This window comes from Salmo salar, chromosome 01 (assembly GCF_965601325.2).
Source record: "Salmo salar chromosome 01, fSalSal1, whole genome shotgun sequence".
NCBI lineage: Eukaryota > Metazoa > Chordata > Actinopteri > Salmoniformes > Salmonidae > Salmo > Salmo salar.
Window position 1 is genome coordinate 68,944,282 of NC_138291.1, and position 12,812 is coordinate 68,957,093.

Genomic DNA, 12,812 nt, shown 5'->3' on the forward strand with positions numbered 1-12,812 from the left:
GGACCAGGATTAAGAATTGCTGTTCTATCTAGACTAATCATATTCCCCAGCTCCTCACCGGCAACTGAATGTAGACATGATCCAACTCTGAACACAATAACTGTACTTTAATTAATGTTTGTTACGTGTACCTGTTTTCTTTCTTTGCCGACCACAAGCGTGTAGGTTAGATATGAGAGCATTGCTAGGTTTTTTTAAAAGTTTCAGTGTTGCTACAGTTTGCAAACCAAAAAATTGTGACACAATTTATGTGATCATGGTGACAGTCTATCATAGAGATGGGCAACTCTCATCCTCGGAATGCAATTAGTTTAATCAGGTGTGTTGGCTGAGGCTGTGGGAAAAGTGTGACACCTATGAGGATGACCAGATCGAGATGGAATCAACAGACTTGACGTAAGATCCAACATGATCTGATACAGAGCACTCCGAGAGAGTTACTGTCCTGTAAGTTTTCTACAAACCATAATCTAGTGCACCTGAATTCAATAGCTATCTAGTTGATAAGTTACAGGAGGGTAACTCTCCAGGACATACAGTGAATTCGGGAAGTATTCAGACCCCTTGACGTTTTCCACATTTTGTTACTTTACAGCCTTATTCTAAAATTGATTACATTATTTTTCCCTAATCAATCTACACACATTATGTTGTAATGGTCATCTCCCTGACAGTTTGGCAAGGCGGGCCAGCTCTAGGAAGAGTGTTGGTGGTTCAAAACTTCTTCCATTTTAAGAATGATTGAGGCCACTGTTCTTGGGGACCTTCAATGCTGCAGACAATTCTTGGTACCCTTCCCCAGATCTGTGCCTCAACACAATCCTGTTTCGGAGCTCTACGGACAATTCCTTCAACCTCATAGCTTGGTTTTTGCTCTGACATGCACTGTCAACTGTGGGTCCTTATATAGAAAGGTGTGTGCCTTTCCAAATCATGTCCAATCAATAGAATTTACCAAAGGTGGACTCCAATCAATTTGTAGAAACATCTCAAGGATGTTCAATGGAAACAGGATGCACCTGAGCTAAATTTTGAGTCTTGTAGAGAAGGGTCTGAATACTTATGTAAATAATGTATATTTGTTTTTTATTTTTTATAAATTAGCATAAAATATCAAAAAAACTGCTTTCGCTTTGTCATTATGGGGTATTGTGTGTAGATTGATGAGGACATTTAAAAATATATATATTTTAGAATAAGTCTATAACCTATACAAAATGTAAAGTGGTCTGAATACTTTCCAAATGCACTGTATGGCTGAAAACAAAAATGAAATGAATTGAATGAGTGTCAATGTTGTCGGGATAAACTATTAACTAGCTATCTAAAATCGTGTGTAGCTAGCTACTGTTTGCTAAGATAAGAGTAAGTGGCTAGGTTTCAGTTTTGTCACAGCTCGTTACATAGAAGAGATAGTTCTCCAATGAGGACATGCTGCATTTCTCACTTTGAATAAGACTGCATGATCTGTCATCCTTTTTCTTTTTCCTTCAACAAGAATGAAATGTTAGCCTGTTAGCCCCCATGTAATTAATTTGCTTTCAGTCATTATTAAAGGGATAGCTTTAGATAAATGTACTGAAAATCCTATTGAATGATATCTCCACAATAAAATATTTTGGTCAGCAAGGGTAGTTTTTTTCATTGGTTAAATTACATGTATTCAGCGAGTGCAAGATAGCCACACCTAAAAAGCCTGTTATGGCCTAAATAAGGTAAGTCTAAATACCAACTAATCAGAAGTGTGTAGGAAAGGCGTGCGTAGGAAAGGAATCGGCCCACAGTGATGGGCTCGAATAAAGCAGTGAAATCGAGTCCAAAATAAGAGAGTTTTATATTGAAGCCGGGCATCTGGGGATCTGATTATGACCATGTTCTGCTGCCATCATCTCTCTCACTTCCCCTTTTCAATTTCAAAACAAGCCATCTCGCCTGCAGCATTTGTGAACATTTTAAGGTATCGCACGGTAGCCTACACTGTGGCGGTGAGGCAGAAAACTCCTCAGATATAACAAATAGTAAAAGTGCCTCTGTGCCTTGGTGTTGTTTCACAGTTTAAGTATCTGAAACCATCACATGAATTCGCAATCACAGCATTTTATTCAATATTGGAATACATTTCCTTTCGATGAAAACTGAGATGTCATTAACGGACAAAACAAAGGCTAACCATGGACATTTTTAATACTGTACATACATGTTTCATTAAGGTAAGATCTTACTTGAAATGTAATTAATGTGTAATAAAGACAGAGTAAAAATGTATTTATAGTTGATCAAACCAGCACTTTTGGCAGAATTGTTATTAGACTCTCCAATTTGCTACAGGGTTTAGGGGGGTTTGCTGAAAAGTTAACTGTCGGATTCAAGGCCAACACTTTCCTCATCCATAACTCATCCAAAACTCACTAAACATTAATTAGCTCTATCCGAGTAAAGCTAGTGTGAGTGACTGTGGTTCTGGGGTATATGGAGCAAGAGTTGCTGGGATAGCTGTTCAGTTTAGGGTTTGGTGCCACAACAAGTGCCAGCTATCGGCTCATATGATTTATCCCTATATTTTATTTGTCGCCTGAAGTTGTGTGGATGCTCTAATTAAACCCTGGAGTCTATATCTGTCCATGGATATTCTTTCTTTAGCCCGGCCTTACAGTAGAGATAGAATCAATTGAATCTAATAGTGTTGTATTGAATAGACAGAAATACAGAATAAATACATGGTGATGTGAGAATCTTCACCACCTGCCAGACTTCTTGTTAGTCAGTCACCAAGTGTTTTTAAGTGGTTCCCACCAGTGTGGATATACTTCTCAGCTACGGCTGCTGCCTTTCAGACTGTGGCTAACAATCCCCGTACTAGTCTAATCTGTAGCTTCAAAAATAATGTTTCTTGAATGCTTTTCTTCAGCAGTATAAGATTAATATTCACATGTTCTTAAAGCGCTGATTTGCAGAGAGGTTAAAGTGAGTACATTCTTGAAGGGCGTCCTATGCAGAGATCCATGGTAGAGAGGTATTTGAGTGTGCACTGTAGAGAATATTATAAATAAATTGAAGTGACTCCCTTTAACTCCCTTTCTCCCTGGCATGGTTTATCTCTGCCCCGTAGGCACACACACCACACAGATCCAATAAGAACACACTGGCTGCTTGGTGTTTCTAGAGACACAGCGTGGAACATAGATTTTCTGTTTGCTGCTGCTAAGCAGTGATGAGTGACAGACTGGAGCATTTCTTCGTTAAAAGCATCTAGGGACACCTCATGACAACCATGAGTAATGTTGTTTTGTACTGTGTCTGTACTGACACTGAAGTTCAAGTATGCACTTCCAAGGTCCCACAGAAAGTTTTCCGTTTTCTATGTACACTACATGACCAAAAGTATGTGGATACCTGCTTGTCGAACATCTCATTCCAAAATCAAGGGCATTAATATGGAGTGGGTTCCCACTTTGGTGCCATAACAGCCTCCACTCTTCTGGGAAGGCTTTCTACTAGATGTTGGAACATTGCTGAGGGGACTTGCTTCCATTCAGCCACAAGAGCATTGGTGAGCCCGAACCATGAAAAACTGCCCCAGACCATTATTCCTCCTCCACTAAACTTTACAGTTGGCACTATATATTCGGGCAGGTAGCCTTCTCCTGGCATCCGCCAAACCCATATTTGTCCATCGGAGTGCCATATCGTGAAGCGTCACTCCAGAGTCCAATGGCGGCGAGCTTTACACCTCTCCAGCCGGCGCTTGGCATTGCACATGGTGATCTTAGGCTTGTGTGCGGCTGCTCAGTCATGGAAACCCATTACATGAAGCTACCGACGAACAGTTATTGTGCTGACGTTGCTTCCAGAGGCAGTTTGGAACTCGGTAGTGAGTGTTGCAACCGAGGACAGACAATTTTTATGCGCAGCGTGCTTTAGCACTCGCCAGTCCCGTTCTGTGAGCTTCGTGGCTGAGCTGTTGTTGCTCTTAAATGTTTCTACTTCACAATAACAGCACTTACAGTTGACTGGGGCAGCTCTAAATTTGACAAACTGACTTGTTGGAAAGGTGCATCCTATGACTGTGCCACGTTGAATGTCACTGAGCTCTTCAGTAAGACCAATGTTTGACTATGGAGATTGCATGGCTATGTGCTCAATTTTATATACATGTCAGCAACCGTGTGGCTGAAATAGTCGAATCCACTAATTTGAAATGGTGTCCTCATACTTTCGTCTAAATAGTGTATTTTGCTTTATACAAGCACATAAATCTTTCATTTTAAGAATAAGCAGCCTCCAATGTAATTTTAAAGAATTTGTCAGTACATCCAAACAGACTCAAAACCGCAGACCACGTATAACCACGCCAGCTCTGGACCTCCAAATCTGTCTTCTTCACCTGTGGGCTCCCCAGTGGGAGCCCAGTCATGGGAAATCCATAGATTAGGGGCTAATGAATGTATTTAAATTGACTGATTTCCTTATATGAACAATAACTCAGCAAAATCTTTAAAATTGTTGCATGTTGCATTTATAGTTTTGTTCAGTATATTTAAAACATGCCTTCTGCACAACCTGGAGCTCAGTACACATTGGACTCAGAGATAAACCTTTAGAATGATAGCTTGCACATTCTGTATGTATCTCTCTCTCTCGATCTACACTACCGTTCAAAAATTTCGGGTCACCTAGAAATGTCCTTGTTTTTGAAAGAAAAGCTATTTTTTTGTCCATTAAAATAAAATAAAATTGATCAGAAATACATTGTAGACATTGTTAATGTTGTAAATGACTATTGTAGCTGGAAACAGCTGATATTTATGGAATATCTACATAGGCGTACAGAGGCCCATTATCAGCAACTATCTCTCCTGTGCTCCAATGGCACGTTGTGTTAGCTAATCCAAGTTCATCATTTTTTAAGGCTAATTGATCATTAGAAAACCCTTTTGCAATTATGTTAGCACAGCTGAAATCTGTTGGTCTGATTAAAGAAGCAATAAAACTTGCCTTCTTTAGACTAGTTGAGTATCTGGAGCATTACAGGCTCAAAATGGCCAGAAACAAAGAACTTTCTTCTGAAACTCGTCAGTCTATTTCTTGTTCTGAGAAATTAAGGCGAATAGCATGTGAGAAATTGAGAAATACAGCTGCCCCAGTCAACTGTAACATGTGAGAAATTGCCAAGAAACTGAAGATCTCGTACAACGCTGTGTACTACTCCCTTCACAGAACAGCACAAACTGGCTCTAACCAGAATAGAAAGAGGAGTGGGAGGCCCCGGTGCACAACTGAGCAAGAGGACAAGTACAATAGTGTGTCTAGTTTGAGAAACAGACATCTCACAAGTCCTCAACTGGCAGCTTCATTAAATAGTACCCGCAAAACACAAGTCTCAACTTCAACAGTGAAGAAGTTACTCCGGGATGATGGCCTTAAATTCATTTCCTTACAAGTTTGGGGGTTTTGATTTTGATGTCTTATTTTTGTTTACAATTCTATACATTTTGCTTTCAATTGTTTGGTTTTTGATTTCAACATCCATTATTTCACCCGTCCCCGAAAATATAATGTGTACATTCTAAACTTTAATTTTCATGTTCACGATTTATTTTATTTTGAATACATATGGCGTGAAATTGACCCCATAGTATTACATCAATGAATGTCACTTGACATCCACATATCTGGCATGGCAGGTCTGAATCAGTTGATGACAAGGTCAGGATGAAAACGAGCAACAGACAACAATGGCCCACATTAACAGGGTTTGATGCTACCAGCTTTAAAGCATGAAAAAGTGCAATCCTGCAAAACAAGAACCTGACATCTTTCGCTGCTTGACCAGAGGTAAATGACAAACAGACTTGGCAGGTTTGGTAGAGCCTTTATTGTGGTCTCGCACAACCTTGCTGAGAGAGAATGTCAGTGCAGTACAAACAGGGAGAAAGAATAACATGACCAAAAATCTAGTAAAAAAATGAGTAGCCTATTTCCAGTTTAGTGCTCTTTCAGCTTCACCTACATCATTTAAAGTGCATCTCTGAATAGCTAAGCTTTTGACTTTTTCTTATGCATTTGCATAAAGTTTAGCAACAGTTGTTAGACATAGTGTTGATTCAATATCAGTATCGATATCGGTTAATATAGTTCCTAATTCAATAGAGTATGGGACAATGCAATACAGCAGGATGGAGCTGATAAGTGATTCGACATGAAATACAGGAACTAGAAATGTATTGTTTTTATGAATATTTAAGACAAACAAATACCTCTCTCTAAGGTTGCAATTACACCATAGTAAGTAATTAATCAACAAATGAGCTAAAAGCTGTGTAAAATGTTGCTACAGATGAGGTAAGGGGTGTGTAAATAATAGTGGTATATGTGTAAGTAGTGGGGAAACACGAGGGAACTGCAGTCCTGTTGCATAAATAGTGCAGGTAGACTTACGAATATGAATTAACTAACCATGTTGTTAGACATGTGATCAGTGTAAGCCCAAAACCTGGACAGACATCAAAACAGCAGAGGGGACAACCCTGTCCTAAATTTAACCTGCTCAATTGCATTAAATCAGTATTCTTTAGCAATAACTACAAAACAGTTAAGTATACTATCCTAATGATGATAGGCAGGCAGCTATGTCCCTTCGGTGTCCCATTAACTAACACAATGTACAAAACAGGCAGTTCGTTTCTCTACTAAAGAGAATGTGCTAGAAATGGCAAATTCATTGAACTTGTTTTACTGCAGCTTAGGGCTCTTTGTTGTGGTTTAGCTAGCTCAGGGGTCTCCAACATTTTCTGACATTAGAGCTACTTTTAAAATGTTGCGAGCTACTAATTTATTTGTATTTCCTTTCTATCCTTTTCTGTTTCACTCTCAAAATTACAATTACTTATAGAGGACCCACAAAATTGGATGTTTAGAGTCCATGCCAATATATAAATCACATCAGAATAAAAAATGTTGAGGTTTTGACAAAAAAATTACAAATATAAATGTTTGAATGTGCACCTAGCAATAGAGGAATGTGTTTGGCTAGCGATGTTGATGTAGGTCTACTGCACATCATGGCAGAGTTTGCAAAACAAATGCCTACCCAGTTGATACAAATAATCATGATACCATTGTGTCTGGTAGACTTACTTTTCAAGTAACATTTAATAGAGAAAGGTTTTGGGAAAAGCGTTTATGTCTACACTCAATACGGCTATCATTAGCATCGCTAACTGGCTAGAAAAGGTGATCGACAAATGCGTGCACCACACAGACAGGGGCAAGATTGATGGAAATGAATTGGCAAATATTGTGTTATGTTTTGCTTTCTATGCCAATTGTTGCTAACCAGCTGTGGAATAAAGACAATGTGGCTTTGATTGGATAGTACCCGGGACCTCGCAGTGTCTGATATTTTGTGAGATTTGTTTATGACCGTTTGTGATTACACAGTTTGTTTGGCGAGTTACTCCCAGGCGGGCTGCGAGATCGACCTGTTGGACACCCCTGAGCTAGCTAGACTCCTGCTTTAGAATTATTGATGAAAGCTATTGAATGGCTGATGGACAGAACAGCACTACCCTTCCTCCCTAGCATGATTTCTGTGGTCTGTTGGCATATATTATACATCTCTCACACACACCCACTGCCAGATTTGTGTATCTAGAGACACACACAGCGGGGTGAGACTTTTGGGCTATTCTCCGGACCGTACCACACATCTCTCTCTGTCTCTCTCTTTCTCTCTCTCTCTCTTATCGATTTATCTGTTTGGCATTACCAAGCAGTGTTGACTGACAGGTCCGTATGGCATGGGAAGACATCTCACCATGGCAAACACAAATATTCTCTCTCACACAAAACAGACACAAGCTAGGTTTCCATCCAACTGGCGACAGATTTTCATGTGAATATTCTAAAATCTGAATAAAAACAATATGCGCATTTTCCCACCAGAGATGTGATTCCATCAAATTGACTTGTTGTGGATAAAAGGTTGTGTGATGATGTAGTGCACGTAAAAATACATTTTGCAGTTAAATTCCCATGTACCGAAATGAAATGTGTTTCCATCGCACTTTCAACTCTACTGATGGTTTTCTTACAAAAAATGTTGTGTTATATAGCAAGTGAGCCCACTCTAGCCAACAACTCGCAGATACAGTGCGGTTATAGCCTACATGATGAGATTATTATGGACAAAAGAGAGATCATTTTTATTTGTCAAACGGCAGCCAAGCATCGATGATCATATCACCAGAAAAAGACCATTGATATTTATTGGAAAAGAGTATCAAGCTCATCACCTTGCTCAACACCACTTTCACCACCAGGTGAAGTAAACCATTACATATTTCATCTGTAGCCTAATAAACTGCATACCTTCCAGAAGAGTTGTAGTGGGAGGACCACACAACATGACATCGCGTGACTCGTTCAATATGATGTTCATTATATACAGTTGAAGTCGTAAGTTTACATACACCTAGGTTGGAGTCATTAAAACTAGTTTTTCAACCACTCCACAAATTTCTTGTTGACAAACTATAGCTTTGGCAAGTCCGTTAGGACATCAACTTTGTGCATGACACAAGTAATTTTTCCAACAATTGTTTACAGACAGATTATTTCACTTATAATTCACTGTATCACAATTCCAGTTGGTCAGAAGTTTACATACACTAAGTTGACTGTGCCTTTAAACAGCTTGGAAAATTACAGAAAATGATGCCATGGATTTAGAAGCTTCTGATAGGCTAATTGACATAATTTGAGTTCATCGGAGGTGTACCTGTGGATGTATTTCAAGGCCAAACTCAGTGCCTCTTTGCTTGACACCATGTGAAACTCAAAAGAAATCAGCCAAGACCTCAGAAAAAAATTGTAGACCTCCACAAGTCTGGTTGATCCTTGGGAGCAATTTCCAAATGCCTGAAGGTACCACGTTCATCTGTACAGACAATAGTACGCATGTATAAACACCATGGGACTACGCAGCCAGCATACCACTCAGGAAGGAGACGCGTTCTGTCTCCTAGAGATGAACTTACTTTGGTGCAAAAAGTGCAAATCAATCCCAGAACAACAGCAAAGGACCTTGTGAAGATGCTGGAGGAAACAGGTACAAAAGTATCTATATCTACAGTAAAACGAGCCCTATATCGGCATAACTTGAAAGGCCACTCAGCAAGGAAGAAGCCACTGCTGAAAAACCACCATAAAAAGCCAGACTACGGTTTGCAACTGCACATGTGGACAAAGATCGTACTTTTTGGAGAAATATCCTCTGGTCTGATGAAACAGAAATAGAACTGTTTGGCCATAATGACCATCATTATGTTTGGAGGAAAAAGGGGGAGGCTTGCAAGCCGAAGAACACCATCCCAACCGTGAAGCACAGGGGGGCAGGATCATGGGTGCTTTGCTGCAGGAGGGACTGCTGCACGTCACAAAATAGATGGCATCATGAGGTAGGAAAATTATATGGATATATTGAAGCAACATCTCAAGACATCAGTCAGGAAGTTAAATCTTGTTCGCAAATCGGTCTTCCGAATGGACAATGACCCCAAGCATACTTCCAAAGTTGTGGAAAAAATGGCTTAAGGACAACAAAGTCAAGGTATTAGAGTGGCCATCACAAAGCCCTGACCTCAATCCCATAGAAAATGTGTGGGCAGAACTGAACAAGTGTGTGCGAGCAAGGAGGCCTACAAATCTGACTCAGTTACACCGACTCTGTCAGGAGGAATGGGCCAAAATTCACCCAACTTATTGCGGGAAGCTTGTGGAAGACTACCCGGAACATTTGACCCAAGCTAAACAATTTAAAGGCAATGCTACCAAATACTAATTGAGTGTATGTAAACTTCTGATCCACTGGGAATGTGATGAAAGAAATAAAAGCTAAAATTACTCATTCTCTGCTATTTTTCTGACATTTCACATTCCTAAAATAAAAGTGGTGATCCTAACTGACGTAAGACAGGGAATTTTTTACCAGGATTAAATGTCAGGAATTGTGAAAAACTGAGTTTAAATGTATTTGGCTCAGGTGTATGTAAACTTCCGACTTCAACTGTACATATTTTGGCATAAAAGTGTGTCAACAGACATTTCTCACATAAATAATTTTACCGACCCAAAATAATCCCATCTTGTCTAGCGTATTTAGTTTTGTCGACATTTGGAAAGTTTTTATCATTCCTGTCATTACATTTTTTATCTGACATTTACTTTACTTGCATAAAAAGGCTGGATGGAAACCTGGTCTCACACACACACACACACAAGATGGAACAGGACTTCAAGATGAACTGTGTTTAATTCAGGGGAGTTGTGCGAGAGTTGTAATTGTGTTTATGCTTGAGCAAAGATTCCTTGTGTGACTGTATGTGCGTACTTAAAAAAAAAGTTATCTTAATCCTTTGTGGTCGAATTATGGGTGCTAAATCTTTAAATAATAGTATCTAAAGTAGCCTAAATGTAATGAAGTGATGTTCAATAATGTTGTCTTAATCAGTCCATTACCGAACCAAAACTATCTAGTAGATACTATATGGTAAACCTATGTTACTCAGGGTTCAGGAGTTCACTGTGAGTTTAGTGGTGCCTGTCACTTGGTCTGAAAGAGGTACATCAGGGAGTTTAGTGGTACCTGTCACTTGGTCTGAAAGAGGTACATCAGGGAGTTAGTGGTACTTGTCACTTGGTCTGAAAGAGGTACATCAGGGAGTTTAGTGGTGCCTTTCACTTGGTCTGAAAGAGGTACATCAGGGAGTTAGTGGTGCCTGTCACTTGGTCTGAAAGAGGTACATCAGGGAGTTTAGTGGAAGGACATACTCTAGAGGAAATACTTAAAACTTTCTAGTCAACGATTGTTCTTTCAACCCATTTCCTGTTTAAGCAGAAAACTCCACTCCTTATTTCTTTCCCCAATCTGCTTTTTTTCTTTCATTCTATTTTTTACACTCTGGGAGGAATTGAACATTTCTGAGGTCATGTAAGCCTGTAGTCAAACCATGTGCTGCTGTTTCAATGGAAGGACCCATGTGAGTTTGAGTAGAGTTGAGTGGAACATTCTTTAAAAAAACATGTACAGTACATGTGAGAGATTAGCAAAGAGAAACTATGAATGCTAGTCATTCTTTTTCTGCATAAGACAATGTGTAATAAAAGGCTGCTAAGCAAGTGACTGGACATTTTATAAAGGATAAAACAGTCCTTCAGTATATCTCAGTCATAACCTGTGGGAGCCATTTTGAATAGATGTGCACTGTACCTTTACATTTTGTAAATTTTAAGACACGACTATGCTACATATTCTGTTCAGTTCAGCAGAAGTTCAAACAATAGTTAAGGGCAGTTCCTGAATGTCCATAAGGAGCTGTGGGCACACGCACATATGGACACACACATGGTGAGCAGGAACCATGAGGAGGTGGAAGAGGAGGGATGTTATACAGTATATAACATGTCATGTTTGATTATGTGAACTCTTCAGTGGATCTTTGGCATGGGGATGCATGAGAGGCTGGGGGGAACCAGGACTCTGGCTCTGAGCAGTCCCAGGTCTGGCATTTCCAGACTAGGGCTAGGAGGGCTGGTTCTCCCAAGGTCCCTCCTGACCCCCAGAGCGCGGGGCTTAGCGAGCACCCCGTGGTCCAGAGACGGGCTCACAGCCTGGGGATCAGAGTTGAAGCAGGTCAGGCCCCTGGAGGGAGGCGGCAGCTGCTTGGTCCTGTGGTTGGCCAGCAGCGCTGAAGAGCCCGATCGAAGAAGAGAGCCATTAGTGCCCCCCTGAGGCAGAGCCGGGATGGACACACGCTTGTGGAGGCGTGGCGGCTGCAGGATTCGAGGGCAGCCAGGGCCCTGTGGGGAGGCTCGCTGCCCTCCCTCTGGCCTGGACAGAGCTCCTGGGGTTGGGCTGCTGGCTTCAGCAAGCCCCTGGGTGGGACTGGGGGTGGTTCCAGGCCCCTCTCTGACATGGATGTTGAGCTGGGTGCTAAGCAGCACACTCAATTCATCTGGGTCAGGCACTGGTGGAGTGTCCACACCCATGGCCGGGCTTCCAGCGGGTGGTTCAGAGTCTGTGCAGTGGGATCCATCTCCCCTGGTCCTCCTCCCTCTCTGGGGGTCACTGTGGCCCTCGGTGTGGGCTGTTTTTACTAGTCTTTCTTGGGTGAGGTGCTCGTGGTGGCTGGGGCTGGAAGGCTGTATTTGTGGCTATGGGTGAAAAACAAAAATAAACACATTACTATCAATTCACTGAGAATGTTGAGATATAAATATATTGTGTGCATCACATATGAACTTCTGTCAGATAGAATGGAATATACATTTTTGCTCTATTCATTCTATTTATGCAGTTCCTGATACAGCCCTGCCTTTAGTTGAAGGCAGCTAATCCAATAGTTTCTGTTCTGGACACAACCCACCATTAGTTAAAGTCATTCAATCCAATATTCTTTTTAAGTATTCACTTTCTGAGATGTGTATTCAAATATTTTTTTAAGTAGTTGCTTTCTCAGATCTGTATTGAAATATTTTTGAAAAAGTAGTCATTTTCTGAGATCTGTATTCAAATAGTTTTCAAAAGTAGTAATTTTTTGGGATCTTAATAAAAATAGTCACCTCCAAAGTAATTATTTGTTCCCCCCATAAAATAGTTACTTTCCACAAAGCATATTTAAAAACTATAGTTATCGCAGGTCTGGCAGGAACACTAGGTAGACTCCAAAATCAACCCACGGCATGCAGATGCACATCAACACTGGCATGCTTTCATCGTGCCATGTCATGCCATGCCAGCATGCAGGTGGGTA

The 12,812-nt window shown here is 40.6% G+C and overlaps 1 protein-coding gene across 3 annotated transcripts in view; it reads right to left on the bottom strand.

Annotated features, from left to right (window-relative positions):
• Window positions 1–5,856: 5,856 nt before the first annotated feature.
• LOC106607606 (serine-rich coiled-coil domain-containing protein 2) overlaps window positions 5,857–12,812 on the bottom strand; it is a 47,815-nt gene continuing 40,859 nt past the window's right edge. For 2 of the 3 annotated variants that reach the window (XM_014204729.3, XM_045721322.2), the window contains exon 7: window positions 5,857–12,213. In XM_014204729.3, coding sequence (XP_014060204.3) covers window positions 11,488–12,213 — 726 coding nt within the window. In that variant the 3' untranslated portion in view covers window positions 5,857–11,487. The remainder of the gene's footprint in view (window positions 12,214–12,812) is intronic. The other variant, XM_014204738.3, reaches the window with a different exon arrangement.